Source organism: Erithacus rubecula (genome assembly GCF_903797595.1).
Source record: "Erithacus rubecula genome assembly, chromosome: 6".
Classification (NCBI taxonomy): domain Eukaryota; kingdom Metazoa; phylum Chordata; class Aves; order Passeriformes; family Muscicapidae; genus Erithacus; species Erithacus rubecula.
The window spans coordinates 25,720,576-25,733,175 of NC_136688.1; the positions used below are offsets into that span (position 1 = coordinate 25,720,576).

General features: G+C 40.5%; 2 protein-coding genes across 3 annotated transcripts in view; one reads left to right on the forward strand and one right to left on the reverse strand.

Annotated features, from left to right (window-relative positions):
- The window catches only part of STARD9 (StAR related lipid transfer domain containing 9), an 89,281-nt gene extending 82,670 nt beyond the window's left edge, over positions 1-6,611 (forward strand). The window contains 10 exon segments of the mRNA XM_079308002.1: positions 308-505; positions 1,633-1,816; positions 2,314-2,460; positions 3,094-3,199; positions 3,783-3,925; positions 4,159-4,223; positions 4,311-4,516; positions 4,839-4,918; positions 5,312-5,470; positions 6,475-6,611. Coding sequence (XP_079164128.1) covers positions 308-505; positions 1,633-1,816; positions 2,314-2,460; positions 3,094-3,199; positions 3,783-3,925; positions 4,159-4,223; positions 4,311-4,516; positions 4,839-4,918; positions 5,312-5,470; positions 6,475-6,576 — 1,390 coding nt within the window. The 3' untranslated portion in view covers positions 6,577-6,611.
- Positions 6,612-6,741: 130 nt separating this feature from the next.
- CDAN1 (codanin 1) overlaps positions 6,742-12,600 on the reverse strand; it is a 35,054-nt gene continuing 29,195 nt past the window's right edge. For both annotated transcript variants that reach the window (XM_079308012.1, XM_079308011.1), the window contains exon 28: positions 6,742-12,093. In XM_079308012.1, coding sequence (XP_079164138.1) covers positions 11,968-12,093 — 126 coding nt within the window. In that variant the 3' untranslated portion in view covers positions 6,742-11,967. The remainder of the gene's footprint in view (positions 12,094-12,600) is intronic.

The window sequence follows — 12,600 nt, forward strand, 5'->3', positions numbered from 1 at the left end:
GAACTCAGTTTGGGAAACTGTGGCAACAAAAAATTGTGAAGCAGCTACATTAGCCTCCATTCTCAATTTGCCTCTCAGCCATTACTAGCAGTAATAACAACCCTCTTGTACATTTCCTGCTGTCAGACAAGCATTTTAAAATTTCTACATCATCTCTCAGCATGTACACAAAGGGGTATTAGATGGTATTCGATTCCTATAAAAATTTTACATTACAAATCTACCTAATATTTGAGTGCTTTAAAAAATCAGAAAATGTAACTTTGAAGGGTGCATTTTTGTCTCTCTAATCACGTTTTCCTGACAGACACATGAGAACTATTGAAACTCTGAGGAAGGAAAGAGCAAAAAGGCTACAGAGATACCAAAGGAGCCGAAGCCTGAGTCCCCAGAAGCATTTGAGTCTGTCCCAGACTCTGGATGCAAGTCAGAGGGATCTGGATCTCCCCAGCAGACGCCGGGAATATCTGCAAAAGCTGAGGAGAGATGTGGTGGAAAACACCAGGTAGGGCATTAGAATCCTCTCTTCAGGCCTGGTGTTCATTCACAGTGTTCACAAAGGGTGCACTTTAATGGTTCTTACTAACATCCAAGGCTTCAGGGGCAGAATTCTTCTCAGTGTGGGTGCATTAACCTTTGGGATAGAAAATGCTTTCAGGAAAAACACATGCCTGATTTTAGAAAACATTCATTAAAACCTTTTTCAGTCCATAACAAGTGCCTAATTTATTACATGTGTATGATGGATGGGGATAGCCAAGTATTCAGTCTGGACTGATTAGTGACCAATCTGTCTTCACTCCTTGTTGTGATTTAGGAATGGTATTCTCTAATTCAGTACTCCTGCTAAAATTAGTGCTGCTTCCCCTTCCCCTCCAACTGGTGGTACAAAAGGTAAAGATTATGGGTTGAGATAAGAACATTTGCTGGAAACAGCAGTAAGATAAGAAAAAGAACAGTAACAGCAACAGCATTAATAACAAAAGATGTAAAAAAAGAAATTATTCACACTGAAAGCCTCCTGACAATAGACAATATGGGATGGCTCCCTCTGCCACTCTCAGCTGGAAGGAACCCCTTCTCCCCAGAAAAGTACCTTTCCCCCACACAGCAATGATGTGAGTGGTACAAAATAACCTCTGTGTCTTGGCCATGCCCCCTCCCAGCAAAACCAACCCTGTCCTGGCAGGAACCAGGACCTTCACTAACTTAAAAGCCAGAGAGTTGTTTCATTTTAAATACCAGAAAAGCTCTGCTGCACTTCACTATTTAGAATTTCAGTGTCTTGTTCCCCAGCATATTCCCTAAATGACTATTGCTTCCTTTGTGGTGAGGAGACAGTTATTTTCCCAACACAATGTATGTGATATGCCAAAGCCATAACCTTATATCATATGGAGATCTGATTTAGAAACTGTAGTAATCTCAGTAGTAAACTGGACTTGCAGTCTGAGTAATTTTCCAAGGCTTATGTCTACTTAGCCTTTAGTGAGCAAAGAGAAGCTTTTTGGAGGCTGATGAGGTGGGTTTTAATTGCTTTTCTGGCAGGTTTTCCTGTTCTAAATTGAAATATGATTTTTCTCATGGTATTTCAAGTAATTATGTGTGTTTCCCCTCACTTCATTTTTACAGAGTTCAAGAACCAAAAAGAAGAAGTGTCCAGCACCCTTCAGACATCGAACTGTTGCTGCGAGACTATCAGAGGGCACGAGAGGAAACCAAAACTGAAATTGCAAGAGCTAGGGACAAACTTAGGGAGAGAGCAGAGCAAGAAAAAAGGAGGATACGGGAACAAATATTTTCTCAGTTACAGAAGGTGAGCATTATATTGAAAGTATAATCTTGAATTATCACAATTTTCTTCGTACATAATTTTTATTTGGTCTTCTAGCATTAAGTAGTTGCATTGGTAAAGTAAAATCTTCAGTCTTTAACAACTGTATTTGATCAGCAAGTTTAGTCAGGGGCTTGAGAAGTAGAAAAAGAGCAACAAATGGGACTGAAAAGGCATCTTTTTATAAAACTTCTTCCTTTTAAAAGCATCTTAGCATTAGTTTGATAGTCTGAATTCTTACATGTGAAGAAAACAGAGATAGCTGCATTTTCCCAGCCTGCCAAGTTTTACAGGGTCATTCACTCAATGGTTTATATAACCTTAGGCTTTCAAACAAACCTGCTTATTTAATGCTTTCTGTATGGCACGTTTGTGTCAACACTTCTTGAAAGAAACTGTGTTTCTTTGGAATCCTCTTTCAACTTTCAGTGCTGGGGTGGTTTATTTGGGCTTTTCTTGTTTGCAATACTGTGTTACAGGAAGAAGCAAGACTGAAGACTCTTGCAAGTACAAGCACTTTATGTACAGACTCCAGCCTCAGCCTCTCCTCTGGGCCAACATCTGGTTACAACAGCAGCAATACTGCCACATACACTGCAAGTAACTTCAGCAGCCAGGAGGGGCAGGTGAGAAACCACTGCTGGGTGAGACTGGTGTCTCCTGATGCTGTGAGCACAGAGGCATAATGTAGGAACAGAGGTGGTTTTTGAGATTGTTTGAATTCCAGCACAGCTATGAAGCAGGACAAGTTTGCATAGATGGGTGACATGGGGTGAGGGAACTTTTCATAATTTAATTGCAAAGGACAGTGGCACTTATTTTTTTGTTGTTTTTGTAATTAATACATTAAAAAAATCAGATAGCTACTACTGCCTATGTAACATAAAACTATCAGAGATCTGTCAAATTTCTTAGAAACTACAGGCTTTTCCTTGTGATAAATGTGATAACATCTGATACTCTGTGTGCTGCCTCCCTGAAGGATGCATGCATTGACTTGAGTTTCCATGTGTGAAAATGGACTTTCCTGCAGTCACTTTTGAAGTATGCACCCATGCATCCTTACACTTGCCTTGCTAAATTTCCCAAGTCAAAGTATCATTTCATAACTAGGGGAAAGGCAAAGGGGTTACCTCATGATAAAGAGAGGCTTCCAACCTTGTAAGGCAGATTTGCTACTAATATTGCACTGCCTATGCAACACAGTTTATATTTCCCCACTTCAAATGAATGCTCCCACTTCTACTTTCTTAAATCAGGTTTCCTCTGGAAGTACTTTGGTTTCAAGAGATACTCGAGGTCGCTCAGCCATTAGAAATAGTCAGCTTTTTACATTAGAGCAACTGCATAAGGATTCAATGTTTGGTAAGTAAAACATACATTTGCTTCTTTTGAGTTGTATCCCAAAGCCTAATGAGATTTGTCATTTATGCAAATCAAAATCTAATTTGCAAGGATGTCCCTACCTTTACAGGATTTCAGAAAAATACCACCAATGAGTAGCCAGAGCTTTCTTAGAATTTATTTAAATATGAAATGGTGATTTGCTTCCTCTGAAGTTGGTCTTTTGATGTGGTAACATCAAAGTACAGCTTTTTGAGATAATATGAGGATATTTTGAATGAAAGAAGGAAGCAAGGAGTGTGGGGCCCAAATCTGCAATGAGTACTGAATTGTGCAAGTAAATTCTTATTTTTAGCCTCAAGAGGCTAAAAATTTTATTTTCTTACATGTGGAGATAACCATTAAAATTTCAGTACTGCAAGATATAACCACAGTGTAATTACCAACACACAGAATGTCTAGGCAAGGGATGTTATCACTCCTTCATTAGGATCAGATGGATTGGAGGCTCCAGTGGAGAGTTTAAGTCCCTTCAATTTAAGAATAGTGGTGGGGTTATATTTTAATTTCTTTATTCCTTCTCTGGCTTTTTTATTTCCTGCAGAAGCCAGCGGAATTCAGCCACCTCTTCCTTCAAGTGGCACCAGCTGCAGGTTCACTCATGGATTAACTATTTCTGTCAATTCCTCCTCAACAAAAGGATACCAAGATTTGTCCAAACATATCTTGGCTAATGCTACCACTGAGGTAAGTAAAACCAGAGTTTTCACTTATTCCTTCTGGAAGTTGTAGCAAAAATGGGGGGCACAAGTCTTGTTCTACATCAGTTACCTATTTGTCAGGTACAGATACACACACTAAAAAATTTTTAAGGATGGGTAAATATGAGCCAGGCTGCAGCCATGGGGTGCAGAAGAGAGTGTGGGGTGTCAGCTGGAATTCTTGAGTGAAGCTGGTGTCATTTGTCATTGTTTTCTAAGGTAATGGCAGCATGCTCTCACAACCTGAGGAACCTCTACACGTGCCAAGCAGCAGCTGGGTGGAAGTAAGTTCATGGCAGGTGTGTGTAAAGGGAGCCTTTCTCTGTACCTGGTCCACTTGTGGGCAAGTACCTTTTGTTTGCCTTTGACAGGTACCAGTGTACAGAAGAAGAGGTGCAGGTGTACTACAAAGTCTTCCCTTCAGCAACAAGGCATGGATTTCTGGGAGCAGGAGTGATAGAAAGACCTCTTCCCTGTGTGTGGGGAGTGGTGAGAGATCCTGGCAAAAGGCACCTCTATGACAGCTCTATCAATACAGCTCGAATACACAAGAAGGTGACCAGCCACATTCACCTGGGTGAGCATCCTCACACTGGCAGATGACAGCCACCAACACTTATGGATGTAGGCAGCCAGGAAGAAAAGACATCTTGTTCAATTTCTTCAGGTGTAAATAAACAATTTCATTATTTAATATGGGAGCTTCAACTTTGATTTTTCCAAGGCTGATATTAAACACATCTTGCTGAGAAGTGCAGCTAGAGACAGTGGTTTGAAAGTAAAAAGAAGCCTGAGGTGTCTTGAAAAAGCATTTTAAATCATATACTACAGTGGTGGGGAAAATTGTGCCATATTGAAGTTGTCAAAGGCTAATTTCCCTTTCTTATTTTTTTCCCCAGTATATTTAGTGACTGACACCTCCCTGTGTTACCTAAAGCAGCCCCGGGATTTCTGCTGCATTACTGTAGAAGCCAAAGAGGTAAAGTAAACATTCTGTCTGCAGCACAGAGGAGGAGCTGTTCTGATACTCTGGTTCAAGGATAAAGGAGAGAAGGAAGTCAGTCTTCATATCTGCAGAAGTACCAGTGCACAGAAAGGAAAGCCATGCCAGTATCACTCAAGTGAATTATGTGTAAAACCCTCTCATGGATGACAATTGCCAGCCAAGGCCCATCAGGCAGTAACACAAGTGTCACACAGTATATTGTGTTGCAAACACAAAGGATTTTGACAAAAACATGTTTAATAGATAACATGAAAAAATACTACTTTTATAAGTAATGTGAGAAATATGCCTCATGGCAAAAGAAGAAAACGTTGCTATATGCATAAAATTTTTCAAATTGTCATCTTTACACCTTGTCATGTGCAGGAGAACCTGTCTGTCCTGGCTATTCAGTCTGTCTATGATGCATCCATGCCTCACCCTTGTAAAGAAGCAGTGAGAGGGGAGATTCTGCCAAGTGCTTGGATACTGGAACCTGACATAGTGAATGGAAGAGAGATCACCAGAGTTATTTACATGGCACAGGTAAGGATTTTTCTGTATGTCCAACTGTGAATGCAAAAAGCTCTTACACAGCAGAACACTTAATCCTTATGCTATGCTCCATGACCACAAAGTCACTTCTTTCACACTTCTCAATGCAGAGACTCTTAGCAGGATTGTATTTAAGCACATGTTCCCAAGCTTTTACAGTGTTCAAGGCTGTTTCCTTGGATATCAAGCTCTTCTGTAAAAGTTTATTAGCAATTTTACTATATGTTGTGTTCTCATGTGGTGAGCCAACATGGGGAGTCTTGTTTGCATTTTTGTCTTGCTGTGGACACAGGAAGTCCACCTTGGGTTATACCATTTTCAAAACCCCTGAAAATACTTGGTGCATTTTTTCTAAACAAAGTCATTAATTCTTCATACTTAATAGATACAAAAGAGAAGTCAAGATTAGGACTCCAATTAAGAATAAAAAAATTATAATCTTATCATCCATTTTTAGACTAATTTGAAAAATAGGCTCTGAAACAGGGCTACTAAGTGTTTAAAAATGTCCAAAAGAACATGCCTTAATGTGTAAAATTTATTTAAATGCTTATGCAGACATAAATGTCATTTAAACTCATCTATTTAAAACTTAGGGCTATGTTTTTAAAAATATCATTAATCAGCACATGCATTTTACAATACATAGGTGAAGTATATATATATATATATATGCATTTAAAATTTTTATATGCATTTTATACTGTCCTTTAGTGTATGCATATACATTTTCAGTAACACTGTATGTCTCAAACTAGTAAACTTTAATCCAAGCTCAAACTCAAAAGCAATGGGGGTCATACCTGCTAGAAGCAACATCAGAAAAAGTCCTGGAAGTCTGTGGAGTATTGGGAAGATACAAACCACACAGTAATGATGGTATTTGGCTGTTAACTACTTTTGTGCCTAATACATTACATCAGAGCTACTCCAGACTGGAGAAGTGTTGTGTTTCAAACAAAGCCAACGTGCAGCCTTTGCTGTAATCCCTGCAGGTGGATCTTGGTGCCCCAGCCATCCCTGCCAGGCTCCTGAGCTCCATGGCCAAGCGGCAGCCCCTGGTGATTGCTCGGCTCGCTCACCTGCTCTCTGCTTAGTGCTGCAGCACCACCACAGAGCCCCTGACAGCTCACAGGGACACACAGGTGTCACAAGGGCCATGGAAAATGCTGCTACTGAGACAGCCACCACCAAGCATGACTTCAGGAGCCTGGCTGCTACTGCTGGACTACATGGAATAGTGAGAGAAAAGGATCATTTGCTTTAGCCTACACCGCTTATAAGAAACACAGCAAGTTTAGTTGGGAACTTCTCCTTCTGGAAACAGTGGAAAATATCCATAGAAGAGAAGAAAGGTGTGCTACTCTATAAAGAGCAGAGGCAGACACCTTGCTTTACAATAGCCAGAATCTTAGAGTGTATTACCTAACTTCTGTTTCCAAGCAGCTTCAGAGATCAACTTCTTTCTTTAAGTAAGTTTAGGCTGGAAGCAGTATGTGTATGGCTTGAGACCTTTTACAAGCTCTTGAGCAGAGCTGCAAACCACTTTCTAGTGATAAGTACCAAATGCAGAATTCCTGACTGTGCAGATAGATCATTTATCTGAGCTGGCTGCTTGTTCCCTTTCCCTGAAGAGGGAGGTCAAAGCAGTGCAATATTCACTAGTCATCCTACACCCTGGATAGATTTTTTCATGTATTTGCTGACTGCCTGCAGCCAGTGTGTTTCAGATTGCCACTACACTGTGCAGCATCAGTGGACACCACCATACCTCAGGACACAGTTTTACTGTAAGGCAGAATCAGGTGCTTTGAAACTAAGAAACCAAATCCTTCTACACAGTGGCACTGTCATGGATAGATTAATACTCAGTAATCAGCTTGTTTCCAGAATTTAAATCCTGCAATAGGAGTATTTTTCCATAATGGCTTTTTCCATCAGCCCTTCTAAACTTTCACCCAAATGCATTAGGAGCTGAAAATACAGGCTGGTCTTACTGCATTTCTTTGTTCATAATGTGACCAGCTGTCTCACTGCAGCTAATACAGACTCTTCCCATTCAATGACCTCATGGGACTTCTGCAGCACTTAGTCCAACAATCCTGCTGTCAGGCTTTACATGTTGGTTCAACACAGTCCTTAGCTGGTTCACATATTTCTAGATTTAAACAAAGCCACAACCACCTCAAATATCCAAATAACTTCATTCAATTCTTCAGCACAACAGTACAGAATCACTTTAGATATATCTAAGCAATAAAAGCTGCTATCTTATGCTTTCACTAGCTAAAAAAAGCCCACATTGTTCAAGAAGCTCTTGCACTTTGAATTTGTCAAGTGAGAAATGTGTACTCAAGCATCCACCCTACTGCAGTCAGTGCCTGCTACTTTAACACAGTTACTTTCAGTACAAGGTGCATTTTCCCAGCACACGGTGAAGTTAGCTCCACTTCCCACCTTTGAGTTCAAGAGTCAAGATGTACTTTTATCTTTGCACAGATCAAATTTTGGCTCTCAGCTTCTGTGTTACTTCCTGTTACTAATATAGTGAGTTTTAAGTAAAAAGACAATAGCTATTTTAAATTGATACTTAAGAAAATAGTAGTTTTGATACATACCCACCCAAGGTTTCCTCCTCAAACTAGATCAGGGAGGAAATCAAAACCTTTCACTTACAAATTTGCTTTGTTTCATCTTTGGACAGTCATGGTTGCAATTTTAGCACCAATATATTAGTGTTCTTTTTTTTTATGGTGAGGCGCAGACTTTTGCTAAATACCTGAGTCACAGCATGGCTCACTTTGAGCATCACACCTCTTACACAGCCCCTCAAGGAAAATGAGTTTTCTGCAAGTGAGCAAAATGACAGATTTCCAGATTTGCAATATGTCAACGTCTTCCCTTCAGTGGAAACTCAGAAGGAAAAGCAAACAAGGCAGTACAGTAAAGCCCCAGGAAAAAATCAGCAGAAGCAGCAGCATGGGATATTGGCTCTGTCCCCAGTGCTGCTTCCATAGCTTTCCAGAGGAGGTAGGGGAGGTCTTCATACAACCCACTACAGATTTGCTCAGTGCTTTGCTTTTTTTCCCTTTTATTTCGGACACGGCACTAGTGATAAAGCAGTTTTTGTAGGAAAAACATCTCGGGGGATTCCCGTTGATCAATGATGCCAGTGCCTATGAAGGATAGTGTCTTATTGTACAGTGCATCAGATGTTTATTTTTATATATACTTAATATTTTTTTTTCTACGTTTACAAATTAAGTTATTTATATATGCTTGGTTTGAAGCGTTTTTATAAGCTATCAAAGCTAAGTTTTATTTTTATCTGTATTGAATTAATGTAACTTTTTTTTAATACAATCTTCAATTGATACTAAAAAGCCTATTTATATGAATGGTTTTTTTTTTGCAAATACAACATTTTATGGTACTTGCTAATGTATGGCATTGGTTTGTTTGGAAGGAAGACACAAAGGCCCAGCAGATATCAAATTTGGTAATCTACAACAGGCAAAAACCAATTTCCTGTAAGTTACTGCTGAGCAGGAGATGATCAAACCAATTGTATTGTACCACCTAGGGTTGCATCTCTGCTCCTAAATCAAGGTTGCTATTTTCATATCCACAATAAATGGTATTTTCTACACAAGAAAATGTGCCCCACCTTATTTTGCTCCAGCTAAGATACCCATCTATGGAACTATGCTGGACAGAAAAACAACACAGACACAAGTTTGTGATAACAGATGTAGGACTCCTACTTACCTGCTGAGGAATGGGCATGGAATACAAACTTTTGGCACAAGACTCAAGAAGCCAGTCCCTGCTTAAATATGGGTTCTGTGACAGTGCTTTCTCCAAGCAAAGGGGGTTTTGTTTGGATATAAAAAAAAACCAAAAAACCAGACAGTTGGGTGGAGCTTCTTCTCCAGTCCTGTTACACAAGTCCCCAGACCAGCACATTCAGAAAAAAGTTAATGTAACATCCTAGTTCTGTTTTGAGACCTGTGAGTTTACACTAGGAAAGACTGACAGAAGAAAGGCCACACTCAGAGCTGGCTTTCAGTGAGCTCCTGCTCTCCTGCCTGCAGCACCTCTGGCACCAGCAGCAGTGCCCAGGACAGGGGGACAACGCCTGAGGGACTCAGTCTGAGAGGGTCACCAGCCCAGGGGGCTGCAGGTTTCCCAGTGTCCACAGGCAGGAAACCTGTGCTCCACAGATGTCCCCAAAAGCAAGGACTGCTTTGGCAGAAAGGGGTTGTCTGGTTTTACAAGTAAATGTGCCTGGGATGCCCAAGAAGCAGCATTGCTGCATTAAGTGATAAGAACACAGATACAGACGTGTTTCTTACCTGCTGGGTCCCACTGCAAAAGTGTTTTCTGCCCCATAGGGCACAACTGTGTTCTCTGGATGCTGGAAACTGCTCCTGGGGCTTGGTCACCTTTTAAAGAAAAACTTCCAAACATGTTGTATTAGAGAAGGATAATTCCAGTACACTGAGTTCATAATAACACCTGTGGCCATGATAACTATGCAAACACTTTTACAATACCTAAATAAAATCCATGCCAGAACCAGGAGCACCTTTTTTCAAAAACTCTTATGGATTCCAGCTTCTTCCCCTTCCACCACCCTGCCCTCCCTTACCCAACAAAGTAGATTTCTATTTCACCAGAAGCTCGACAGGAGCTCTGTACTGCACTTTCTCAGCCTCATGCTTTGTGGCAAGGTACCCCTTTTGTTCTTTAGCCTAGTATGAAGAGGTTCTATACTGACAGCTTCAACACAAGACAAGACATTTAATAATGTTTATTATGACAACAATTTCCAATGAGATCTGCAGCAAAACATGGCCTAATACTCAACCTCAGGGAGCAGGTATGGCATGATATGGTGTACTTGTTCTTCAATCTGTATAGAGTTGTTCCATTTGTATTGCAGCATGCCTACTTTTGGGGACTCTTTCATTCATTCATTATCAGAAAGCCCCTAAAAAGAGGAATGCAGGTGGAACCTGCCAAATTTTTCAATTCAGTGCTTAGTAAACAAGACACGAAAAATTACAATGTAGTTCAGACACTAATGTGTCTCTATGATTTCTCTTTCTGTATCACATATTTTAACAGAAGCCACAGTTCTACCTTATGAACCCTAGTAGTTCTGTAGCAGTACTACCTAATGTAGTAGTAGTCCTGTCTGCAGTTTTTCTTGAATCACTAACTCCAAGATGTTACCTTTTCTCACCTTATAAAGGGAGGAGGTTAGTTAATTAGCAAGCTAAAGAGCCCTGGGCTTTACCTTGTCCAGAGGCTGTTTTTATATAATACAGAACTTGCTTTCTGGAAAAATCTACACTATTAGGACACCCACAGACAAGAGGAAATAATGTCCTCACTGCTTTGGGGCAGAGGCAGGCAATCCCATGAGACAGCTGATGAGCACCTAAACATATTCTGCTACTCACCAGCAGTCCCTGCCCCAAACCTCAGTTCAAGGAAATACTTGGGGAGAAGGGAGTGAACAGGAGGTCATGCTCTTGGTGACAACCTGTCTGTAAGGGCAGAAAATGCCCACTGTCCTCCAAGAAACAGGCCCCTTTCAAAACCCATTCTCCAGGGAACATCACAGTGCTTCTTCACTACTTTGTCTGCTCTTCCAGGCTGTAGTTCTCTTGCTGCAGCACTTCCTGATTGGTAAAACTCAGATTCAAGGCAAGAAAAATTATTAAAAAACCAGTGAATAGCAGCAAGATGCCATTTATGTTCACAACTATAAAAAGTGTCTTAAAAATACTGTCTTCAGTAAAAAATATAAACAGATATTTTATCCCTTATTTCTATTAAAGCCCTGGGAAATTACAAGTTCTGTTTCCAAGAGATGGAAAAACACTTAAGCATCTACATCCTTTAGGAATAATGCCATCAGTGGTCTAGTGGATTTATTTAATATGGTTTAACTTTTAAAATTTGTCTTAAAAAATTAAAATCAAACCTTCCACACTGAGCTTACAATGAAAAATAAATATAGGCACATCTCTGTGTCATATAGGTTCACCTCCACCTTCCCCTGACTGTAGAGGCTTTGTTAAAGGACAACATGAGAAGTCACATTGAGTTAAGGGACAGCCAACCAGAAACCATCTCTGATCACAGAGTAACTTGAGTTGATTCCTGGGTTTGGTCACAGCCTATTGCAGCACAAATACAAAAAGTGTCTCTGAGTCCAAGGAACAGCTGCTCTGAGATACAATCAAGGTGCTTAAAAAAGGCTTTTGACTTGGAGATCCATGTGCTGATGCAAATCCTTCAGCAGAGTCACCATGGCAAAATGCCCATGACAGAAAGCCCAGTGCAGGTTCTGCACAAAGTGATCTCTTCTCTTCAGCATGCTCCCAGCAAAGAGCTCCCAGTTCTTTCAGAAACACTGAAAATTCCATTTGCATCTTCATTAGTAATTTCTGTCCACAGAGTCCACTCCACCTCTGCTAACTTTGTGTGGTCACAGTAGCTAGAGATTGTCTGGTCAGCTCACAAGGGTTAGTCCTGGGCTTTTCTATCTGATGCTCTGATACAAATACTCGGGACAGCCTTTTCAGGTCTTTTACAAAATCCTGTAACAAAAGGATACAAACCAGAGAGTGCTTAGTAATGTAAACTAAAGAGGCTGACTTAATTTTTCCATAAAGAACTTTACAAAGTTAAACATGTTGATGGTTTCCCAGTGCAAAAACCTAGATGAACTAGAGAATTGACTGCAATGATGAAGTCTTGCAGACATGCTCAGTCTCCCCTCTGATCCCCACACCCTTCCCAGACAAGAACTCTGCCATAATTTAAATGGTTAAATCAGCTCCAACATGCAAGTGCTCACCAGCCTTGGAATACTGTCCATTTTATGCACAAGGCACTTACGTGGATTATTACATTTTGATTGTTGCCAGAATTGTGAGACTCCTCTAGAACATTCTAACAGCTCTCACACTGGTGGTAGAGGGCACAGGGATTTAAGTGCAGCACTGGTCAGTTAAGACCCTTCTCAACACATCATTCTCAGCTGGAAGGCAGCAAGCACACTCAGGCTAGAACTGAGAGCTGGTAACTGAGCCAGCTGGTCTCCA